At 42.6% G+C, this 24,411-nt stretch overlaps 1 protein-coding gene across 1 annotated transcript in view; it reads left to right on the plus strand.

Annotated features, from left to right (window-relative positions):
- The window catches only part of LOC123028036 (stimulated by retinoic acid gene 6 protein-like), a 31,632-nt gene that overhangs the window by 5,831 nt on the left and 1,390 nt on the right, over positions 1-24,411 (plus strand). The window contains exons 4-16 of the mRNA XM_044439480.1: positions 2,128-2,261; positions 6,402-6,522; positions 8,388-8,433; positions 9,345-9,470; positions 10,024-10,097; positions 11,755-11,866; positions 12,877-13,039; positions 14,764-14,839; positions 15,066-15,147; positions 16,599-16,647; positions 16,747-16,864; positions 20,880-20,999; positions 22,555-22,718. Coding sequence (XP_044295415.1) covers positions 2,128-2,261; positions 6,402-6,522; positions 8,388-8,433; positions 9,345-9,470; positions 10,024-10,097; positions 11,755-11,866; positions 12,877-13,039; positions 14,764-14,839; positions 15,066-15,147; positions 16,599-16,647; positions 16,747-16,864; positions 20,880-20,999; positions 22,555-22,718 — 1,385 coding nt within the window. The remainder of the gene's footprint in view (positions 1-2,127; positions 2,262-6,401; positions 6,523-8,387; positions 8,434-9,344; positions 9,471-10,023; positions 10,098-11,754; positions 11,867-12,876; positions 13,040-14,763; positions 14,840-15,065; positions 15,148-16,598; positions 16,648-16,746; positions 16,865-20,879; positions 21,000-22,554; positions 22,719-24,411) is intronic.

Consider the following 24,411-nt stretch of genomic DNA (forward strand, 5'->3'; position numbering starts at 1 on the left):
CAGAATCATCAGTACGCTGATGATTCTGCAGCCCACACCTCCTAATGACCTTTCCCAGCGGTTTCATGTAGATGTTGAATAGCAAGGGGGACAAGATGGACCCCTGCGGAACTCCATGGCATAGCAGCCATGGCGCAGAGCCATAGTCCCCCAGCACCACCTTCTGGAATTGGCCATTGAGATAGGAGCGGAACCACTGCAAAGCAATGCCTCCAACTCCCAATCCCGCAAGCCTATCCAGAAGGATACCATGGTCAATGGTATCGAAAGCTGCTGAGAGGTCCAGGAGAACCAACAGGGATGCACTCCCCCTGTTTCTCTCCCTGCACAGGTCATCATACAGGGCGACCAAGGCAGATTCAGTACTGTACCCGGGTCTGAAGCCAGACTGAAATGGGTCCGGATAATCAGTTTCATCCAAGAATGCTTGGAGTTGTCCCACCACCACCCGCTCTAACACCTTGCCCAAGAACGGGATGTTGGCCACCGGTCTATAATTGGTGGCCACCTCTGGATCCAGGAATGCCTTCTTTAGGACTGGCCAGACTACCGCCTCCTTTAAAGGGGCAGGTACCTGGCCATCCCTTAGAGAGGTGTTGACAACCTCCAGGATCCAGGTCCCAATCCCATCCTTGGCTTTCTTGAGTAGGTGGTAGGACATGCTTGTCCAAGCACCTTGTCCACATCATCAGGCCGCAGCAACTAAAACTCATCCATCAATTATGGACCAGACGGCAACATTGGCACCTCCCCAGTAGAATCTGATTCACTAGTAGTGTCCAGCTCGTGATGAATCTGAGCGATTTTCTCCCTGAAATGCTTGGCGAAGTTGTCACAGTAGACCTTATCGGGTGGCACAAGGTCTTTCTTTGGGCCTGGGTGTACCAGCCCCTGTACCACTTGAAAGAGCTCCACCGGACGGCATTGTGAGGAGGCAATGGAAGCAGAGAAGAATTTCTTCTTCACCGCCCTCACTGCCATAGCATAGGCCCGATAATGGGCTCTTAAGTGTGTTCGGTCAGATTCATCCCATGATTTCCTCCACCTATGGTCTAGACGTCTCCCAACCCGGTTCATCGCCCGTAATTCAGGTGTATACCAAGGGGATGAATGGACTCTGCCAGGTGGGACAGGACGCTTTGGAGTGATTGTGTCAATAGCCCTGGTCATTTCCCCATTCCATAGTTCAACCAAGGCATCGACAGGAGCACCAGCCTTATCAACCGGGAAATTCCCCAGGGCCTTCAGGAATTCATCCGGATCCATCCGGCTCTCGGGGCGGACCCTGAGAGGGAAAGGCTCTTGAGCTCAAACCTCACAAGGAAGTGATCTTACCATGACAGGGGTGTCAGACACAAGTTTCTCACCCTCAGATCACCCTCTTCCTGCCCCATCGAGAAAACCAGGTCAGGAGTGTGTCCACGTTCATGGATGTGTTGAGACGTGTTGAGACAGCCCCATGGCCATCATGGAGGCCATGAAGTCCTGAGCCGCCCCGGTCAGACCAGTCTTGGCATGGAGATTGAAGTCCCCCAGGACCAACATCCTGGGGGTCCTCAACACCAGGTCCGAGTCGATCTCTGTCAGCTCAGGCAGGGAGACTGTTGGGCAGAAGGGTGCACAGTACACCAACAGAATTCCCAGTCTGTCTCGGTCGCCCAACACCAAGTAGAGGCACTCTAGACCCGGCCTCGAGAGGACAGGAAGCCCCGTGAGGGAAATAGAGGCTCGGTAAACCAAAGCAACCCCCTCCCCTCCCCTCCAGGAGTGGTCGGTGCTGGATCAGATACCCAGGCGGGCACAGTTGAGAGAGGGAGATGTCCCCGCCCTCTCCCACCCAGGTCTCTGTAATGCAAGCCAGGTCAGCCCCCTCATCCATAATCAAGTCATGGATGAGGGAAGATTTATTGTGGACCGACCTGGCATTAAGCAGCAGCCCGGGGGGTGGTTGACAGGACTACCTGGAACCCTCAGGCTGGGGGAATAACCAGAAAGAGGAACAGGTGCTAGCCATCTGTCCCTCCTTCTTCTATGCGGACACATTAGACCCCCAACGCCATAACATCCATTGCCCATGACCACCCCAATGGCGGCGCCCACGCAAATATTTTTTCTTCTTCTTCACAGACCCTTGGATTTCATGGGGGCATACAGCAATCGGTGGTCACTGAGTTTTGCCTTTGGAGCTACAGCCACCAAAGTCATGATTCTGTTTTCAGAAGGGTATGGTCCAGAGCAAGTGCTGCCCCAGTGGGCTCATGGTAAAAGATGTTCCACCATTCGCTTTGGTCTAGTGCATGCATCAGTCTAGCTTCCGATGTAGCTTCTGATCAAGTCCATAGCAGGGTTTATTCTCAGTGCTGTTTTCAACCATGCAAAGATCTGCAGCCCACCTGATTGTCCATGTATGAGCACCTCCAATAATTTTTCTATGGAAAACAATGAAAAGATGAAAGTTCATATTCTCAAGTGCACAAAAACCTAGTTTCCAGTGCACATTCTCTCAAAACTGCACAAAATGTGGCTGATTGCACACTAGAATAAACCCTGGTTCACAGAATAACTGGCAGAGATTTAAAGACTTGGGAGCAACCAAAATGGAGGGGGGCAGACTGTTCACAATCTTTATTTCCCCCTCAGAGAAAAACCCCTCTGTTCAGGGATTAGAGAGTTTTACATTTTCCAGTAGGCTGCAGAAAGAAAGCTTCTTGCCAGCTGCTCCCACCCACTGTTCACACACATTCACCGCACTGTGAAGCTATTCATGGCGCTGTTGATTGCTTCAGCACCACTTCTGGTCTTAAAAGCATCTTTCTTCATACTTACAGCAATGCCTTTCACAGAACTGAGTACTTAACCATGTTGCCGATTAGAGACAGTCTTTCCTGATCAGTGCTGCCCTCGCTCTAGATTACTCACAGGTACCCAACGGCATCTGTCATTGTCGTTTACTTATTTATTAGTTTCTCTGTACTGTCATTCATTAAACATCTCATAGCAGTTTACAAAAAGTAGAAGGAAGAGTGATTTCAGATGCCTGGAACACCAGGAAGTACATAAAGTGTTGAAAGTAATGCCGACCAAAAGGTAGATGGATTAGAAAAAAGTCTTCCCAGAGGTAGGCAATGAAACCACCAGCCCATGCAGCAAGGCAAGGAACACGAGGCACTTGGTGTGCATGCTGGGATGCAGTCCCACCTCTGCCTCTAGTCAATATGTAGGTCTTGAGGTTTCATTCTGAAAGCAGGCTGAAAAGATCCTGGTACTCTCCTACTCTGCATTGTCCAAGAGCTTCTGCATTGTCCAAAGCCGTTCCACTGCCACTGTCCTCTTCAGCACTGTGCCTAAAAGGGGGATATATATCAGCAGATGGCAGTCTGGGTCCAGGGAGGGCTTTTTCAGGAGTGGCTGCATGATTGCCTCTTTCAAGGAGGCTATCACTACTTTCTGCAGGAATCTTGCCTGCATCTTCAGGCCTCATCAACTGAAACTGTTCCTATGAAACTGGGGCATACGATGCATGGGGCAGCTCATCGGGACCTGCGTCAACACTGGCACTTAGGTCGTTGCAAAGACAAGTAACTTGTCCTCAGAGTGTCTCATGGTGCATCACTAGGGGCACCAACATACGAGCAGCTGGGGCAGCGGACACTAACCCTTATAACACTCAGAAGGATGCCACTGCATGGCTGCCTCAGGATGCTCCGAAGTCAGCAAAGTAAGCCGCCTTCACTGATTTCTCTGCTGTCATGCCTGTGTGGAGGCATCCTTGAAGACTTCTAGTATGTCTCATCAGACTAAGTTCCCCGAAAAACCAAGCAGCCACTTGGGCTCCACAATGCCAGAAAGTATGCTCAGAAGCAATTATGCTATTATGCCTCTATGTTCAGATGGGAATTTTCAACATATGCTTCTTCTATACATTGCTCAATTCCATCTTCTGAGACTGGGTCTTTAAAAAAAAAATACAGATTTGAGGGGGAAAGGGTGAACTGTTCATGTATTCTTTTTTTCCATATGACTAATGCTGTTGCTTTTCTTCACCCCGTTAATGTTGTCCTTTTGGTTTCATTCTTAAAATGATATGCTAGGTATCTTCCAGGTTTGTTTGCTTGTTCAAAATGCTTCTGTTTTAGAAATCTTAACATCTTTTGTACCTCTTCTGTTTCAAGCATGCCTAATTGGTTTCTTAATTGGTTAAGCTCAATTAACATTTATTTATTTAGCAATGTTTTATGATGTTCTTCCACTATTTGAATTATTTCAAGTAACTTCTTAGTTTGTTCCAAATTTTCTTTTTTCTTCTTTGAAGTGATGGCAATTAGATTTCCTCTCATATAAACTTCACTAGCTTCCCATGTTGTTGCCATGGAGATATCCCTTATTTTATTAAGTCAAAAATTCTTCTAAATCATTTTTGCACTTCTTCAAAGTATCTTCTTATAGTAGAAGATTATCATTTAATCTCCATCTTCTTCTAGCTTGTTCTTCTTGCCAAAGTATTTCTAGTGGATTATGATCAGATAGTATCTTTGGTTGAATTTTTGCAGTCTCTAAATGCATGATTAAAGTTTAGCTATCCAGCACATATCAATCTGTTGGGGGGAAAAAGTATAATTGCTTTTGAGGTTTTAAGTTTCCATGCATTTTCTGGTTGTGGTATTTCCATATAATTGAAAACATTTCTAGGAAGCCCCCCCTATCTTTGTTTGGTTCCATAACTCCATTCTTATCTCCAAAAATCTCCCTCCCTCTTGGAAATCCAATAGCAACAAAGACTTCTTCATAAATTTTTTCTTTTGCATTATTCAGGCCACATATTGTTGCCAATGTACACATCTCACCATTCAGAAATCCCATCTGAAGGATAATAAATCTTCTGAGTCTTTAATTCTTCTAGAACATATAGGACTTGATTATTAAAGTAGTTTGCAATTCTTATCTTTTTGGCGCCTGCTGAAGCTTCATAAACTTTGCCCAATTTCTTGTTATTTAAAATACGACCATGTTTGTTTTTTTCTTCACATGAGTTTCTTGGATATTTAGCATATCTGCATTTTGGGGTTTTTTTCCAAAAAAATTAAATGTTCTGGTTTGTTTGGAAGGGCAGTTTAAATCATTCATATTGATTAATAAGATCCTCATTTTGACTATTTTATTCTGATGCTGTCACCTGGCCTAATTGCTCTTCCACTACCTAAGCTAATCTTAGTGTAGATGTTGAAATTCCCCAGAACATTTGCCCTGGCAATCTTCAAGACCATGTCCAAGACTACCTCAGCCATCTCATGCAAGCAAACTGTTGGGTAATAGAGCAGATGGCACACCAACGGCGATCCTCATCTGTCTCTGGCCCAACACCAGGTGCAGGCTCTCAAAGCCCACCACATGTTGGATAAGTTTTTCTGGTGAGCAAGATGGAACTTCCATAGATCCCAGCAACTCCCCATCCTAGTCTTCAGTTTAAGTTAGGGGTGAACTAACTACCCAGTTGGGCAAAGCTGGGTCAGATCAACCTCACCTAGCCCACTCACTCAGGTCTCTGTGGTACATGCCAGGTCAGCTCCTTCACCTATGATCTCATAATGAATGAATCTGAATTATTACATACTGACCTGGCATTATGTAATAGCACTATGAGATCAGAGGGCCTGGCAGTAAATCCAGCAGCTTTTGGAGGAATGGAAGGTGAATCTGGAAGAAGAACGGCCTGCAGGTATCTTCCACTCAGTCAATACAACACATTCACTCAGTAGCCAGGCAGTACTACACATCTGTACCTCAGTCAACCCCCATACACAGCACAAGATACTAATACAATTCAAAGGACTGTACTCATAATCTTATACAATAAGAATAAATGAAGGCTAAGCCAGGCCTCCATGCAATCATTCTCAGGTGCATCAGGTTGCCACCATAGCCCCAGCCAGGCTCACACCCTGGCCACTTGCCCCTCCTCCAATTTGCATCTCACCAGATGCAAATTGGTGCATCTGATCACACATCTCTCCAAAACCAGCATGTCCATGGCAGACCTCAGCAAGGAGGGAGTGGTGCCTTGCTCTTGCAACTCCCAAAAGCAGCAACCCCAACGGGGTTGGCCTGCAGCAATAGCTGACCATGTCTCAACAGCACTGCATTCATTAGTCCAAATGGCTACAGACGTTCCAGCAGCCTCCATCCCCCATTCTTGCCAGTGGTTTTTCTACAGGTGTTATACAGAGGAACCCAGCCTGGTAGATTACCAGGGAAACAGAGTGGGCAAATGGAATTATTAATTCTCCCACGAGCAGTTCTTTCCCAGCTCGGCAAACACTGAGCTATGGATCTTCCTAACAGCAGCCCCCCTGAGCATATCTGTAGTATCTTCTTACTATGAGTACTTTTCTATCTTATTACAGCCATTGTTCTTTTCATTGGTGCCACGGAAGTTGGTCTTTCCTCCTATCCATTCTTCGTTTGCCTTTCAACACGTTTCCAGATTATAGGAGCGTGTCTTGGATTCCTTTACACAGGTACTTGGTGAGTAACCTGAAATATTGGCCTTAAATGGTGGTCTTATGAAAGACAGGTATTTGAGAAAACTGGAGATAGGTGAATTTGGGTGCAACAATAAATTGGTTTGGATGTGATGATGCCTTACACCATGCAGACACCATAAGCCATGCTCAAGGGTTGCATCATGGGTTGTCACTGAACTGTAGGTTGTTGAAAGATGGCAACAAAAATGATCCAGGATTTAGAAACACTGTCCTATGAGGAGAGACAGAGAACTGGGCACGCTCAGCCTTGAGAAGAGAAGACTGGAGGGGGGGGGGACATGATATCCCACTGTAAGTACCTCAAAGACTGTCACAAAGAGGAAGGTCAATATCTCTTCTTGCTGATGCCAGAGTGTAGGACACGGAATAATCAATTCAAGTTGCGACAACCCAGATTCAGGCTGGACATCAGGAAACGCTTCCTCACGGTCAGAGCAATACATCAGAGGGACCAGCTGCCCAGAGAGGTGGTGGGCTCTCCCACACTAGAGACATTCAAAAAGAAACTGGACAGCCATCTGAACGGGATGGTGTAAGTTGGTCTCTTGCAACAACAGGTTTGGACCCGATGGCCTTCATGGCCCCCTCCAACTCTACTATTCTATGATTCTATGGGTTATCATGTTGTCTGAACCCAGCTAACAAACCATGGTGAACAAACCCAACAATAAACCATGGTTCCTCTTCCTGAACTGTTTGTGGTTAGCAAGCTGTGGTTTGTTACTGCAGCTAGGTTCAGACAGTGTGATAACCCTCATTTCATCTACACCCCATGGTTCAACAAGAACTCACAATCAACCCTTGAATGTGGCATATTACGCTGTCTGAACTCAGTCACTAAGTTAGAGTACTTACTTACTGATAACCCCCATTTGATGCCTCTTACAAATGGGAATGGCTATAGTAACATTCAGATTGGGAACTCTGGTCTGTCTGTCCCCAAAAACACAAGAATCATAAGCCAAGATGAAACCATGGCTTGTTTCAGGAGAGACAAGCTAAAGTTCCTACTTCAGATGTCATGATATACAGGTCATGGACAGAGGGGCTGCGGTTTACTTAAACATTCCTACGTGCAGAAGCCCAGAAGGAATGACTGGGCACCACGCAGGTACACACTGCTTGAGCCAACCCCCCCCTCCCAGAAAACAAGGGTTCCTTGGTTTATTGTGGTTTATTTGGTAGATGTATCTTACTCCATTACTGCAAGATCACAGTAGGCAAACATCCACCTCTTAAATTTTAGCCTGCCTTGCAGCTGTGTAAGCAAAAGTAACCCTGCTTTAAATTATTTTCCAGCCTTATGTGCTAAAGGATATTAGCCAAGCAATGTTATGGGCAGTAGAATGCTGGAGTTGAGAATAGCTAGATATTAGTTGGAATGGAAGCAATTTTGTGGTTTATGAATGGTTTTGGTCTCTGTTAGACAAGTGTCATACACAATCAATTTTTCAACCACTAAAATTTTTCATCCTTTCTCAACAAAGACAACATTTGCTCTGTAGTTTACTGCAATCTAAAATTGGTACAGATGAAGTTTGTGGACTCAGCAATATGATTTTTTGTAGATTGGTTCTACTAAACAATATTTTAATATTTTTTATTCTCTTGCTCTCTCTCTGCTTGATGGATTATCTTGGATTAGGAAGAAATATTATGAGTTTCTGTTCTAAGAAGGTTGCTTGACTTAATCTTGCCATTTCATTGGTGCCGGTGAAGTCCCATGTTAATACAGCGCACTAAGGGAATGAGTTGTTAAAGGGCAGTCTGTGTGGATCCAGTTCCGTTTATGGTGCTTACCATGACTGATGCTTTCTTAGCTGAATTGTTAATCTTTTTCTCCAGGACTGTGGTTATGATTGTGGACATTATACAGTGCCCCCATGGACTAGTGAGTATGTGCCCATGTAATAAGGCTAATTGGTTGATGTCACACATAATGTGAGTTGGGGGGACAGGAAAACTTGGTGGTGGGTTGCATTTCCAACCTCTGGGTGTACGATTGGGAGAACCCTAACATGTAATTGTACCCCAATGAACTCCTGAAAAGGGCTTTGGTAGTAGTAGATCTTGAAATGAAGAGGTATACTGTAATAAAATTGTATGTTATTGTACAATATACATTAAGCAGAGGTACCTGGATTCTAGGGGTTAGATCCATCCAGATTTAGTCTTGGTTACAGTAGACCCAATTGAAATCAGAGTTAAGTCAGCTGTGATTAATTTAAGTCCAACTGTTTTACATGGGTCTACTTTGTATGACCAAGTCTAGATTAATTTAAGTCCAGTTAATTTTAATGGGAGTACTTTTGACTAAATCTGGACCAAACCCCATAGGTTTAGTTCCAAAGAATGAAAAGAAAATACCTTCCTTTATCTTCCAAGGTTATCTCTCAGATGAGCTTTCCCTTATTATAGTTCTTTCTCTAAACCAAAAATAGAGGGTGCCTTCCAGTAGCGCTTCAAATACAATCTTCTGTGAAAGTGCACATTGCTCCTCCATCATTTTCTCGTAGCTGTATCTGATGCAGCACAATTTCTGAGTGCTCAAAGTGCTGAGCATATATTGCCTTGGGAATTCTTCAGGCAACCTTGTAAAACAGGCCAGTATTATTATAACATTCAAATAGTAAAAATGTCTAAATATCTGAGGCTACAAGAGAGGATGCCTAGCCCAAAGCAACCTGGAGAATTTTCACTTAAGTTAGATTCCAACAGAGGACTTCCTAGTTTATAGCTCATTCCCTAACTAGTGTTTCAACTTCTAGTAGGCGGCCTTTTAATCCAGCTTTCTCTGCACAGGTTGTGGGGGAATATGAAAAGATAATTTTTTACTGGCCCTCCTTGCTGTGCAAGGTTTTCCTGCTAGGCAGGTTTGCCTACATCTTTGTGCAAGCATTACGGGTCCGACTCCAAATGGATCTAAATGTAAGTATTCTTAGGTAATAGTACATTAATTTTCTGGTCCTCATCTTGAAAACTTAATCTGTCCCAAAAGACTCTTTTCTTGTACTTCTTGCTTTTGGCTTCGTGGCTTCCTTCATATGTCAGATCAGTGTCTTAGTTTTGCCCTTCCACTTCAGGTGGGTTACACATTTTTTAAACACACACATACATATTGGCATATAAATGACATGCTTTCACAAACATTTATCCTTCCTGGAAAGCCACCTTTACACTGGAATGCTGAACATTTGTATAGATCTGTGTCTGTTCTATGGGAAGGAAGATGGAACTAAATTTCTTCCAGCTTGATGATTTTGGGGACTTTTTTCCATTTACGTTCTCCGTGAAAGGCTAGTCACAGCTTTTGTGAATTATTTTACTCCAATTTGTGCTTAGCATCCTTTCCAGCTCGTCATCATGTTCTTGATTTCAAGCTGTGCTCTTTCTGATTGCTCATCAGGCAGGCCTCTGATTTTTAAATCTGTTGGTTTAAAGTGTGATCCTTAGAATTATAGGTAGCTCTTTCCTTTCTCAGCAGGAGGAAACTTCTTTCCTAGAACTGCATCAAGCTCAGTATGTCCAGCAACTGATGAAGAAGCCTCCCACGGAGTAAGGATAACTCTTGCCACGGGCATATTCCTTTTCTGTGTGGAAAGCAGAGCAAATCACACAATCTTTGTCTTATTGTGCTCCAATATGTGCTCCAAGTGCCTCTGTCCCGGGTAAACTACTGTTCCAAGTTTGCCCATATTATGCTTTTCAGGGACTCTTTTATAAAAAAGTTCTTAGCATATGCAGGCGTGCATGAGACTTCTGCAGGTTTCAATCTTCTGGGTGTCTCCTTGTTAAACACAGGAGTCAAAAATGAATGCATCTTGACTCCAGAGCATGTGAAATGATGGAAATGAAGGCACATGGGCACAATATGCCACCAAACCACCCCTCTTCTATCTCCTCTCTCCAGCTAGTAGATGTTGCAGAACATGTCAGATGCACCAAACCATCTTGCAATGAAAATCACTTTGGAGATTAAATTTACAATGCTGTACACAATTACCTGGAAGCAAGTCCTGCTGAGTAAAACCATGGGATTTACTTCTGGGTAAATATGTATGCTTGTGCTGTAAATGATCTGTCAGTCTGGATTAAGGAAATGGTATGATCCAAGAGGCAGCCTGTATAGTAGATGGAAAAGAAGCAGGCTTTGGGTGAAGAAATTCCCCTGCTGCAAGGAACAAGGCGGTGCAGAGATATCTGTTCTCACTGCAAAATATTGGAGTCCAAGCTCCTCACTGAGAGGGGTCTGGAGGAAGGAATTATAGTTGTTCATCCGAAATCAGCCAGTTGTACTTCCACTTGAGCTCTAGTGCTAAAATAGATCATGAAAACATAAGCCAGAGCAGTTTCCTCTTAGTGTTGGCTGTGCTGACTGGGAACAATGGGAGTTGTGGTCTGAACACATCTGGAGGGTGGCAGGTCGGGAAGGCTGAGCCAGGACCTTCTGGGCCAGGAGCTCTTCTCAGTCATCCCAGAATGCAGGACATGGAATAATGGGCTCAAGTTACAGGAAGCTGGACATCAGGAAAAATTTCTTGGCTGCTACAGCAGTACAGCAATGGAATTAATGACCTAGGGAGGTGGTGGGCTCTCCCATCCTGCAGGCATTCAAGAGGCAATTGGACAGCCCTCTGTCAGGGATGCTTTAACTTGTCATCCTGCATTGAGGAGGAAGTTGGACTTGATGGCCTTACAAGTCCCTTCCAACTCAACTATTCTATGATTCTATGACATCTCGTCCCCTTTCCCTACAGCCCTCTGTGTTACAGCTGTGTTTCCTGATAGACTAGTGCAGTTTTCTTCAACCTGGTGTCCTCCAGTTATCTTGTACTACAATTCCCAAATTTTTCTAGCCGGCCAGGGTGCTTGGGAGGTTTCAGGAACTATAGCTGCTTGCATATAGAAGGGGCCAAGTTGGGGAGGGCAGGGCTAATTTGTGCCTAATCCATCATTCTTGGTCAAAGGAAGACAGAACTAGGTGACTGACCATCTACATAATGAGGTGGCCCAGTGGTGGCAGAAGCTAATCCAGAGTGGAGGGCAGGCACCTACTTAAAAATATGTCTTTAACTGGGTCCACATCTTGTATCAAAGGGGGAACTGGAAGGCAGGTAGAACATGAGAAGGTATTCAAGTATTCTACACCTTTGTTCCATTCCATTGTTGTTATTTTCCTTGGTGTTATTCAAATGCTCTTCTTTACCAACAGGCAGCCTCCGAAATCCTGGATCCAGCAAAAGGTTTATGAATGGGACCCCCTTTTCCAGTTCCCCTGCAGAATGATCTGCATGGGTGTGCTTGCCATGATCTGCCTCTACATGGTAAGTAAAGGGGACCTCCTAGTATTGAGAGTGTCTGCCCCTTCCCAGGTGGATAAACCTGTCATGGCACTGCATTCCTCTAAATATCATCTTCCTGCTCAAGAAATTTTAGCAAATAACTGAGCTCTCTGAACTAGGGAATTGCAGCTCAATTTAATGACTGGGTTCTGATGACACACCACAGCTCATTGTGGGTTATTTAATCCCTGTCAAACTGTGGCATCCTGCTTGTTGGATTGGGCGACCTGGTGAAGATGTGAGGGTTGAAGAGCACTTGCATAGCCCTAAGGCAGAATCTGGGTTATGTGAGGGCTGCTCAATGTCAGCCAAGAATCCTCTTAGCAGAGCAATCATTCCCAGCCAGCAGTAAAACAAAGACTTGATCTTTTAGCTCCTTGCCCAGGCTAAGATCAAGACATTGTTGTTCACCAAGAAGAGAGCTATATAAACAACTGACAACTGGAGAATGAGGGCCCAGCTGCAAATCAGAAAGAAGAATAGTTCTGCAGCATACCATGATTTGTACAGTGAGAAAGTGAAATAAATTTCAATATTCCGTAAAAGTACTGCAATGATATTCTTTGAGGCTGTAAATTGTACTTCTGCATATTAGAACATGGTTCAAACATTGGCCAGTCTCATGGATTGCCACGTACCTATATGAGCACAAACCACCGCCTTTATCTATTCCAGAAGGTCCTCTGGTGCTAGTATTAGAAGAAATGGGTTATGCTCATGGCTTATTTCATTCCCTTCGGGATGTGTGCCATCCGGCTATAGAGAAATGGCTATCAGACCTTCCATTAATGACACATTGTAACGTGCTTTCTCCTCCATGCTGATCATTTAATTCCTATACCACCCAATAGCTGAAGGTCTCTGAGAGGCTCACGATAGATCTTGTAGATCTTTGAAGGAATTCATCAACAGGGATTTGCAGCGTGACATGTTTTGGGGGGAAACTGTTGGCAAGGTGACTAAATAACTGTTTCTACCCATTTGTCCTCCAGTTTATTGTGATGGAGTATTATGTCTACAAGCTTGTTTCAAATGTGCTGAAAACTCTGGGGACGGATTTTGAGAAGCTTGCTGCTTCCAGCAATATATCCAGCAATGTGCCACAAGTAGTTGCAAGAATCCAGAGCTTGGAAGAATTTATTGATGTCACAGAAGGTACAGGCCTGGTGGTATTATCACACTTCTAAAACAATCTGTGATTTATTGAGTTTGTGCATGTTGGCCACAAAATAATGTGGGAGGCTGCTTTGGAGCAACTTTTCACACCAATTTCTTGCATTGTCCATGTATGTTACTGAACTGTGAAAGCTACAATCTACTTTAAAGATAAAAATGGCTCTCTTCCACTAATATTGTTCTCATGTGTACAGAGATAGCATGAGAGAGGTGCAAAGATGTCTGGAAACTTGGAGTGGTTCAAGGAAAACATACCATTTAAGACATGGGTTGGGATTTTGGAATTTGACATCTTGACCCTTGATTGTTTTTCTAGGAAGGATGGACAAATTCCTATCCCTGGGCTTGGCCTGTGAAATCTTTCATTCCTCAAGATATTGGGCTGAAGCTGAGGCTTCCTTGAAGGACCTCTCCCAATTAACTTGTTCATAAATAATCTAGGGATGGCCAGTGAGATGGTCGAGTTTGCTGCCAACACCAGATAATTTAGGGTGGCTAAAAAATACAAGATTTCTGAAGACTAAAAGGGTCTTTCCAGATTGGAAGAATGGGCATTAAAATGACAAGGCAGATAATTGTAAACATATGTAAAATGATAAACACTGGGACTCCAAATTCACTCTGGTAGCGTGATGACAATGTGTGAGTGCTACCAAAAATGCAAATTCCATGTTGGGGATAATTACAAAAGAAATAAAATTAGAAACTGCTGATGTTGTCCATGTACAACTCTGTGATGTGAGCAGTTGGCATGTTTTGTACAGTCTTGATCATGTAAAAACAACATTTTAGCAGTGGAAACTATTTAGAGAATGGCCGTTAACATGATGAAGGGGCTGGAGGAACTCCCTGGTGAGGAAAGGTTACAGTATTTAGGGATCTTTAGGTAAGTAATGGGGGGCACCTGATTGTCTGTAAAATGATGCAAGTTGTGAAGAAAGTGGATACCTTTCTTCTCTCATAAGAACCTGGGATAATCCGATGAAACTGACTGGTGGAAGATTTAGGACAGATAAAAGGAGTATTTCACACAACGCAGTGTTGGATTTCCTTCCACAAAATGTTATACTCACTAACTTGACTGGCTTCAAAAACAGACTGGACAAATTCAGGGAAGCTAAATTTATCCATGGCTCCCAATTGTATGCCTTTGTACCACCTCCAAGACCGGGGAAAGTACTCGTATCCTTCTCTATATCCTGAGAACAGCAGCAGGGCTGCTGTTTTGCATCTCCTGCTTGGCCCCTGTGGGAACAGATTGTGGGACTGGGATGGAATTTGTTCTGCTCCCTTAGAAAAGTATGGGGCTTCTCTTTCAGACGGGAGAGCTTCACCCCCTAACACTTCTCCTCTATCTTAAAACAGCCTTTCCCAAGCTTGGGTCCCTAGAATTTCTTGGACTACATATATCTATATTATTCCCAATCAGCATGGCCAAAAGTTGAGGATGATGGGTTCAGTAGTCTCTTAACATCTGGGGATCCCAAGCTGCGATAACCTGCCTTATGTTGAGAAGGCAACCTCCCTTGCATGTTTCATCTCCAGCTGGAAAAAACACCCTGGAAAAACATGGAAGATGCAGAAAAATGGTTCTGAAGCTTATGTCTATTTGGACCTTCTTTGTGAAGACATTATCAGGTTTTTGCTGCAGGGACTGGGACTTAGAAAGGTTAAGACTAAGATGCCGCTTGCTCATCCTGCAGGTGTTTGGACTGCCACTACCTTCACTGCCTGCCTGACCTGTGTGAGCTACGTGTTCCACATCTTAGCCTGCTACAGGTATGGATATGCTTTATCTCGAGTTGGTGAGGACCCGCACCTCTGTTGCAGACAAAGGCCTGACAAAGGCCTGGCCTAACTCCACAGCTTCCTGTTTTCAGGCCAGCCTTCCTCTACGGTCACATGACTCAACTGAAAAGTGCTAGTCTGTGCAACCAGACATGAGGCCTAGAAGCTTACATTTTTTTAAAATCACATTTTAAGGCTCGATAATGCTTTTTCCTAGAAAACACATGAAGCGGCTTTGGGCAGGGCAAAAGCAGTTCCTTCCAGTGATGTTTAGCAAATGTTCATCTTCTCAAAGTGTGGTGAGTTTTCACTTTTCTCTTGATCTCAGCTGGTCCTTTTTTCTCTCAATACTGTGGATGCTCTGTGGGGTCACCTTAATGGGTACTGTGCAGTATCTGTGGTGTTCTTAATGCAGTCAAGTGCCAGGCGCCAGTGCATAGCGTAACTGAGGAGACTCAGAGGAATTTCAAAGGCCCCATTTCACCATACATGTTTATTGTATGAGCATGAGCCTCAGCAGAGTGCTGCATTTGGGGAGAAGTGGGAGGCCACGCTGCCATTTTGATTTGCTTTTTCAACCCCCAGCAGTCTGTGGAGAGTCACAAAGCAATGGCAAGGAAGAGGGCCTTCTCAGGCATGGTATCTGGCCTTGAGCACACCCTTCTATGTGTTGCTCAAGAGGCAGACAGTGTGCCAAGCTTTAAACGCCCCTCAAAAACTTCTTTGTGTACCCAGACTTTCCTTGACTCATAATGGGCCATGGCACTTCTCCATTTTATGATGGTCTGGTTGTAATGATTTCAGTACTTACTGCTTTTCTTGCTCACTCACAGAGTGTTTATTGGCTTTATCTTGTAACAGGCACACACACACACACACACAGAGCAAATGCCTTAAGGTGCAGTCCAGTTGGGATTCCTTTAACCTTCTGAACTCTGAGGATTATGGACAATCCTACACAGGATGTAAGACATGTGGAGGCAAAGGGCAGTGCTGTGCTGCTCCCATCCTGCCTGCCAAATACTTGCTCTGTTGTCTCTGAAGTGAAGAGCCTTGGAAGAGGAGGAGAGGCGGCTGAGACTCCGCCAGAATGAATCCGAGACACTGCTCTCCTGTCCTCTCCCCAACATGCAGCAGCTCCCAGAACCGAGGCTATTTTGGTTCTTTCTGTGCCAGCTATGAGGGTTGAGGGAAGGGGAGTTGTTTCAGCCTCCTCGCTGGCGATCTGAAGCATCCTGAGGTAGGCTGGATGCTATCGAATGGGTATAGGGTGGCTTTGCCCAAGATCTTAGATTATTAAGCCATATCAAAATGGTCTAAAACAATGAAAAGCACAGGAATGTGGGCTTAAAAATAACTGGTATGGATATTTTCAGAACTGCAGCTGCTTAGGTATACAATGGGAAAATATGCTTTAAAATAATCATGGATTTCCTGTCCACAAATTCCTTCTGGGCTTCATCTCCGCTCGGAACAGAGGGCTTGGCTTCCTAGCAACCCTGACCCCCCATTTTAGAAAAGAAAGTAACCCTTTGCAGTTGATAACAGTTGTTGATGTATATTTATCTTACATGAAACTTTATCTTTCTCAGGTTGGATAGCATAGATATGGTTTCAGTAAAGGATATGCTCAACTGAAGAATTTCTGTTAGAAATGTACGTCAGGCTTTAAGTATGCTCTTATTTTCTGTGTTTTAGGCAGACCCTATAATATATAAACCTTGTTTCATTTTTATTTTAATACCAACAGGCAGCAATAGCAAGATATTCTGGTTGGCAAATTGCATACATACTGTGGGGTACGTGAAAGTGTGTCTTGTGGACAAACATTTTGCACTACTTACTGGGGTTGTCCTTTTATCTGCTTTCTAACGGTCCATTTGTGCTTTCTTTGCTAGGATACCTCATCATCCACGTGGTGCAGTGCCTCTTTGGGGTGCTGCTCATGTACAGTTTTGTGCTGCCGGTCAAGAATGGTCAAGGAGTAGAAATGGTTAAAAATTTGGGAATTGGAATGTAAGTGCCTTCCATTATAGCAAAAGCTAGCATGGGAAAATGGTTGAGAGAGTAAACCAGCTGAGGGTTGTTCAGCCAGGAATTTATTAGGTGGCCTGAGGCAAGGTGACCTAGTGGTTTGAAGCTTCCCTTCTCCCCAAGTCCACAATAAATTTGCTTCATTCTAATTCAGTTGTTTCTCCTGCCCCTCACCCCACCGCCCCAATTTAAAGTTTATTTTCACAAGATACAATAAGAAAGGAAAGGGGATATAGGAAAGGAAGTTGCCAAGGTCAATCCACAAATATAGCATGTGAAATCAACATTTAAACACATTCATAAAAAAGTGAAAATCTCATTGGCTATAATCCCATCAAAACAATTCAATTTTCAGTCAGATAAAACTTGTTCAGTCTATTGCCTTAACTTTAAAGTAGTAAATACTAACATTTATAAAAACTGTATTTTCTTTGACAATTAATTAAATTGCTCAGATTTAGCTTTCCATCTTTGAGTAAATTCTTTGACTGGCCTTCTGTTAATGTAGTTAGTTAATTATTGCATAGTCAGCTAACTTGTTTTTTCAATCCTTGACAATAGGACAGTCTTCAGCTTTTCACTTTGAAGCAATTATCACTCTTGCTGATGTTGTCATGTATTTAAATAACTGTCATAATCTTTGGGATAGTCTCTGGTACAATGCTTAATAGGATATTCTTGGCATTCATTGGAAAGTCTGTTTTAAGTATTTTCTGCATTTCCATATGTATCTGCTTCCAAAATCTTTTAGTTCTATCGCATGTCCACCACATATGGTAGAATGTCCCATCTTTCTCTTTACATTTCCAATATTTTCCATTAAAGTTCTTATTCATTTTCTGAATATATTTTAGGGTAAAATACCACTGAAAATACATCGTATACCAGTTTTCTCTTAACATTTGACTTGCAATGAATTTTATATCTTTTGTCCATAAGGCTTCCCATTGCCAAGATTGTATTTCTTCTTCAAAGTTCTCCAATCAGGTTTTCATAGATATTTCAACTTACTGAGTTTCAGTATCATGTTTAAGCAATAATTTATAAATTGGTCCCAAGGATGATATTTTTGATATTTAATTATAGTTTCAAAATCAGTAAGATTCCTTATTATGCCTTTTCCTGTTTGAATTTCCTTTTTGAATCTTGAGACCAATTGATAATATAAGAACCACTTTATAGTTTTTCCTTCTTGTTTTACTTCTTACTATGCCTTAATTCGTCCTTGCTGGTTGACCATATCTCCATGTGTTATAGAATCATTATTTTCCCTCAAATGCTCAAATTCCTCAAATAGTATCCTTCTTTTAGAGACATCAAAGGTGAAATTAGAGGACTAATTCTTCTTAAGATACCAATTTTTATTAGACCATTCCTGAATGCATGAGTATTATTTAGGATCAATGCTTTTTTAAAAGATTCCTTGGTCCATAATTGATTATGTATTCCTTCTTCAAGGTCTGCTATCTCTAATTTCACTAATCTTTCACTAAATTAAAAATCTAATCTAGTCTGATCCAGCAGACTAGACCAGCTGCATAATAATATAGTTTAATATTTGATTCTGCGAGGCCTCCTCTCTTTTTTAACTTTAAATCTAATCCTTGGCTTTTTTCCATTCCAGATAAAAGCATTCAATTTTCCTTGCCAATCTTCTAAAGTTTTTTCCTGTATTGAAATTGGTAACATCTGAAATTTAAAAATTAACTTGGGTAGTACATTCATTATTATGATAAAAATTCTTCCCAACCATGAAGTTTTTAATTTTGACCATCTCTGTAAATTCTTTTGGATCTTTATCCAGGATGTTTTATAACTATCTTGAAATAACGTATCATGTACTGTCAGATTTATTCCCCATTTAACTGGATTAGAGGTTATTCCATATATTGAATTTTTAAGATATGTTCCTCTTCTTGTCCATTAAAAACTTTGCTATATTTTAGCCTTTTTCTTGTTTATTTTATAACCATAGTAAAGTTCAGTTTTTTCCATTTTGTCTATTATTTGTTATATTGATAAATGCGGATTTAAGATAGTCAACACTATGTCATCTGCATAACTTTTCATTTTGTATTCTTCTCCATCTATTTTTTGGCTTTTTATGTCTAAGTCTTGTCTACTTTTCCTGGCTAGAACTTCCAGTACAAGAATAAATAGAAGTGGAAATAATGGGCATCCTTGACAGGTCCCCTTTTCAATTTGGAGGCTATTGGTTAGCATCCCATTTATAAGAATCTTAGCATTTGAGATAGTATAAATTGCCTGGATCCAGTTCATAAATCTTGAACCACATTCTAAATACTTAAGAGTTTTCAATAAAAAGACCAAGAGACATTATCAAAGGCTTTTCCCACATATAAGTAAATAAATGCTTCCTCCTTCTCCTTCAATAGCATTAATCATAAAGCGGAGATTATTTTTCATTAATTTCTTTGATACAGATCCAGTCTGGTCTGTATGTATTTGTTTTTCTATACATTTTCTTAATCTTTCAGCCATTATTAAAGTGAAGAGTGTATAGTCCACATTTTAGAGTGATATAGGTCTGTAAGACTGGCAAAGTAGGATCATTGCCTTCTTTATGTATCATTGCTATATGAGCTTCTTGCCATGATGTGGGTAATGCTCTCTCATTTTTAATTTCATTCATTACCTTTTGAAGTGGTAGTATTAATTTTTCCTCTAGACACTTAAATTACATTGTAGAATAACCATGTGGCCCAGGTGCTTTATCTTTTTAAAAGCTCTTTATAACTTGCAAGATTTCTTGAACTGTACTACTTAGTGTTTTTCTTTGATCCAATGTGAACTTGTCAATTTGAGTTTCTTCTACGTATTACTCCGTTCCATCTTCTGAAGTTAAGCTTTTTAAAATTTGAAAAAAGTTTGAACTGATCATGTATTCCTCCACATGAGTGATTCCATTGCCCTTTTCAACCATATCTCTTTTAAGACAGCTAGATAGCGCAGTTTGTTTCATCTGCAAAGACATAGAAAAATAATGCTCAGTTTTGCCCATAATGCTAAGTCGCCCTCGATGATAAGTCACTGTGGGTTGGTTATTTGCTCATCAGCCCGTTACTCCTGACAGATGTTTGGGCAAGTGAAGGCAGCTCGGTGTGACTTCATTTTCCCTCAGTCCCCCTTAGTCCACTACCCCATTCCCAAAAAGACAGGCAGAACCTCTCATTTCCTCATTCAAGTTCCCTTCCCACTCTGAGTGCTACCTCTTTTTGGAGCACACACTTTGTTTGCCTCCTTTTTCTTTTCTGGGGTCCCTAAGAAGTATGTCAATGGACGAGAGCAGTGTTGTTCTCCCTGCACGTCCTCCAAAAAGATCCTGCTTCCAGGTTTGGCCCTACCAGCATCACCCTTTTTCCTTCCTGCATTGAGTACTTTCCCTCACTCTGCTTTCTGTTTCTGCTTCTTTGTTCTTTGCTCCTTGCTGTGTCGGACACCATTTCTCTCTGTTTCTTCTCCCCTGCTCCCTACTCAATTTTTCCTTCCGCCCTTGCACAGATGCTGTATACACACATGCATACAAAGGCTCTCTCTTCCACCTCCTACCTTCTTGACTGGTTCATCTCTACTTGTTTAGTCCTTTGGGTGTTATCATCTTAAGGATGGAAGCATATCCTTGTAGACAGACTCTTTTTGAGAAGCAGAGAAACAGGCACAGAGCAGCGGGGTTTTGCACATGTGTGATTCTGTTGAGCTATTTTGCGAGGGAAGTTTTTCTTTTGTATTTCTGTCAGTCTCTTGAGTTCCCTGCAGAACATTCGTGCATGGAGTGTGCTACTTTGGATTGTTTTGAACAATCCAAAGCACCCAGAAAGCTTCAGCTGTGAGGTGGTATAGACATAATAGTAGTAATAGTAGTGGTGGTGATGATGGCATTCCCTGAGCAATTGGGGAATGATATATGTTTGAAGTTCTTTTGACCAACATCAAGTATCCTTTTAAAACTATAACTTTCTTATCTTTTCTGTTTTAGTCTCACCCTTTGCATCATCATCGGATTCATTCTGCTGCAGGTACTGATAGCTGCCCGCTTCTTTCTTCAGCCAAAGATTTTAGAGAATGACAAGGAAAAGCCTTTGGCTCTTGATAACAGGTCAGTGCCAGGACATGATTAAGGTTTTTTCTTTCTTTTTGGTATGTGCTTCTGCATTTTCCCTACTTTTGCATAACAGACAGGAAAAGCTGTCCCAGCAATGCATGCTCTGTAGAAAAAAGACTGTGTGGATCAATTTATCACATGGAGTTGCTGAAGGCACTGGAGCCATGCTAAAATAAAAGCTGGCATTTGTACTAGGGAGAAACATACTTCCTCTTCCTCAATCAAACTCCTGCTCTATAGGAAACTGTGCCAAATGGGAATAGTTCACTGCCACTGTTGGGATGGGAGAAAAAGGTAACTGTGGGATTTGCCACCAGATTCTAACACTAAGCATCTGTATGCAGCAACACCCTAGGCCTGGCTCAGATTAATAAGTGACTGAAGAAGGATGTAGGACTGCATTGCCTTAGCCCCCATTCTCTTCTGTGAAAATGCTTCTTGCAGCCCACTCAGCTTGATGACATCATGGCAAAGTTAGGCCTGCCTTGAAGGGGGAAAGGGGAGAACCCAACACAGGACTGTAATTTTCTGCAGCGAGTTTGCACTGTGTAACATCACTGCTTTCAAGAGCGTCTTCCTCTAGTGGATAAACCTCTTTGGCATGCTTCTAGTATATGAACCCCTCTTCCAAAACATGGTATGGATGCTTTCCTTGGCTCCAGGTTGCCATCCATAAGGTGTTGGTCTTTTTCAAGGTTGTGGAATGTTTGTTTGCTTGTGGAATGTTTTTTCCCATATGGCTTGACTGCCCATGGATTTCCTAAGAAGACCATGTAGATTCTTCAGACCTTTGGAAGACAGCACTCAGTGTCTCTTACTTTGGTGCTCTTGTGTTTTTTTTCACGTGCTACTGACCTGACTCTTTAACAATTAATGCTGATGCTACAATCTGGATTGTCTGAGGTGTTTTTATAGTCAGCCAGGGCTGTTTAAGGGCTGTTTTTGAAAGGTAAGGGAAGCTTTTTCCTAAGCCTAGTTGCAATGTGGTGGTGGTAGCGAGGGGAGGCTGTCTAGAAGATCCAAAGTCATCATGGGCCAAATCCATCCCACAGGTCTTCATTCTTATTCAGAATAGATATACAGATGCATCAGTCTATCCATAAAGTCATTTTGAGAATCCTAACTATAACAGATTTGCAGTGGGGTTATAATGCTCCTGATTTTATTTTAACCATGGTTGGGGAAACCTAGTAAGAGGGGAATCCACATGAGACAGAGGAGCAGCTAGGGGGCAAACACCATCTTGCAGCATGCTTCTGACCCTTAAACCTGACCCTTAAACCTGTTCTAAGTCCAAAGACTAGACGCGGTTTGATTCAAACTAAACCAGCAATACTTGTTCCTTTCTTGTTCAGCTTGTGTACCAGGGACTGGGCACCACTTTCTTCCTGAACACTGACTTCACCCTGCCTTGTCACTGCATGCCTACATTTTTATATGGACATGCAAACCATTGACTTATACACACACAGACATATACCCATTCATATACACAGGTACGCATGGGCATATACCAATGTTAAACTCTCCTGTGGTGCTTTATTTTTAGGAGAGGATTCCAGAATTTCAACTACTTCTTCTTCTTCTACAATGTGCTGCTGGGGCTGGGTTCATGCCTGTTCCGGCTGCTGAGCAGCATCGTCGTGGGAGCCTGGCTGATTGCTCGGATAGACAGGACAATAATGCCCAAAGGCTATGAAGCCCTTGACATGGGTGAGAGCCTGAGCTGCTCCAGCATCCTTAGACTCAAACATTCCAGAGTTAAGCAGGGAAAGAATCCACATGCAGTCAGAAGAATCTGCTCATGTTGCACACTTTAACTGGCTTAAGGCCTGGCTTGAGAGAGATTATTGCATTTGTATTTTGCTGTTTTGGTTCTTGCAGGGAATCTAAGGTGGCTCACATGGTCGTATTCCTCTCCGTTGACGTTAGCAACAACCACATAAGTAGGTTAGGCTGAGAGTGAGTCACTGGCCCAAAGTCACCCAGTGAGCTCCATGGCTGTGTGGCGACTAGACCCCACATCTCCCAAGTCTCATCCTAACACTTTAACCACTACACACACAGTCTCTCACTGATCATTAAATCAAGTAAGCATTTAGTTAATGAATGAGAGCTAATTTTAATCAGAGGGGCTGTGAGTTAAGGTGGGCCACCTAAGGTCCACAAACCGGGATTCTGCAACTGTCCCTGGTAAATCACTTGTCCTTGTTCTTGAGTTTTATGGATGCCTTCTTAAATTGTTGTTCATGACAGTTACAAAAAGTGTTTTTAAAAAAAATTAGGAAAAAAGTGAATAAAGGGGAGGCATGATGGAAGTATATTTTTCCCAGTGTTTTAAGATCTGACTATTTTAAGTGGGGTTTTTATTATTTTAAAATGTTAGGACGCTGTGTTTTAATTAATTTTTTCCTTTTCTTACATTTTATTGTTAAACCACCCCAAGACTTCGGTAATGGGACGGTCTACAAAAGATTTAAATAAATAAATACAACATGATGCCTGGTTTGGAGAAAATGAGATAGAAGTTTTCATCCCAGTCCCATCATATTATAGAATCAACCTCGACATGATAACCACTGACTTGAATGGCTTTTATGAAATTGCATGAATTTATGTAGGAGAAGACCGCCAATAGTCGCTAGTCATTCCTTTACTATCAGAGGCAGTGGGCAGGTTTGCACATCACACTAACCCTCCCTGGCTATAAGTCCTGGTAGTTGGTTGTTCCTAGAACATTCCCCTGTGTGCCAGGCAAAAAATCAGACTTACCCTGGGTTGTTTCTTCCTTCCCTACCTTCAGCTGTGATCCCAAATGATATTGCAGCAGGATTAACTTGCCTTCCTCTCCCTGCCACAATTGTGAGCTAGGGGTGGGGGGTCACCAGGGGTTTTACCCTTTAACTTCTTTTTTCCAGCAATCATCTTTTGTAATCTCTAATTTGACAGCCAGTGACAGCACCTCCCAAGTTCCCAAGTGCACACTGGAACTGCTATCATTGGTTGGCTACCCCTTAAAAAAAAAGAAATGTGCCCCAATAAACACACTTATTAATTAAGGTTTTTTAAAGGTAGCTAGATTTGCACAGGCCTGAAAAAAGGGAAGCTGCATCTGGGCAGGGTCTAGGCAGTACTGCTGTTAAGGTACAGCAGATACAGACCCTGTACATAGAGCCAGAGAGGGCCAAATAGGTTTGTTTCCTCTTGCTTTCTCCTGACAGCTGTCAAAAACCAATCTGTTAGAGAAAATCAAAGGCAAATGATCTTTGCTTATAAAAAGGGAGTGGTGAGATTTATATCCTACCTTTTTTCCTCCTGCGAGAAATCCAGGCACTTGATGTCCTTCTCTGCCAGTCCATTTTATCCTCACAACAACCCTGTGAGGCAGGTTAGGCTGAGAGTGAAT

The sequence above is a fragment of the Varanus komodoensis genome, unplaced genomic scaffold, assembly GCF_004798865.1.
Source record: "Varanus komodoensis strain SLA01 unplaced genomic scaffold, ASM479886v1 scaffold35, whole genome shotgun sequence".
Classification (NCBI taxonomy): domain Eukaryota; kingdom Metazoa; phylum Chordata; class Lepidosauria; order Squamata; family Varanidae; genus Varanus; species Varanus komodoensis.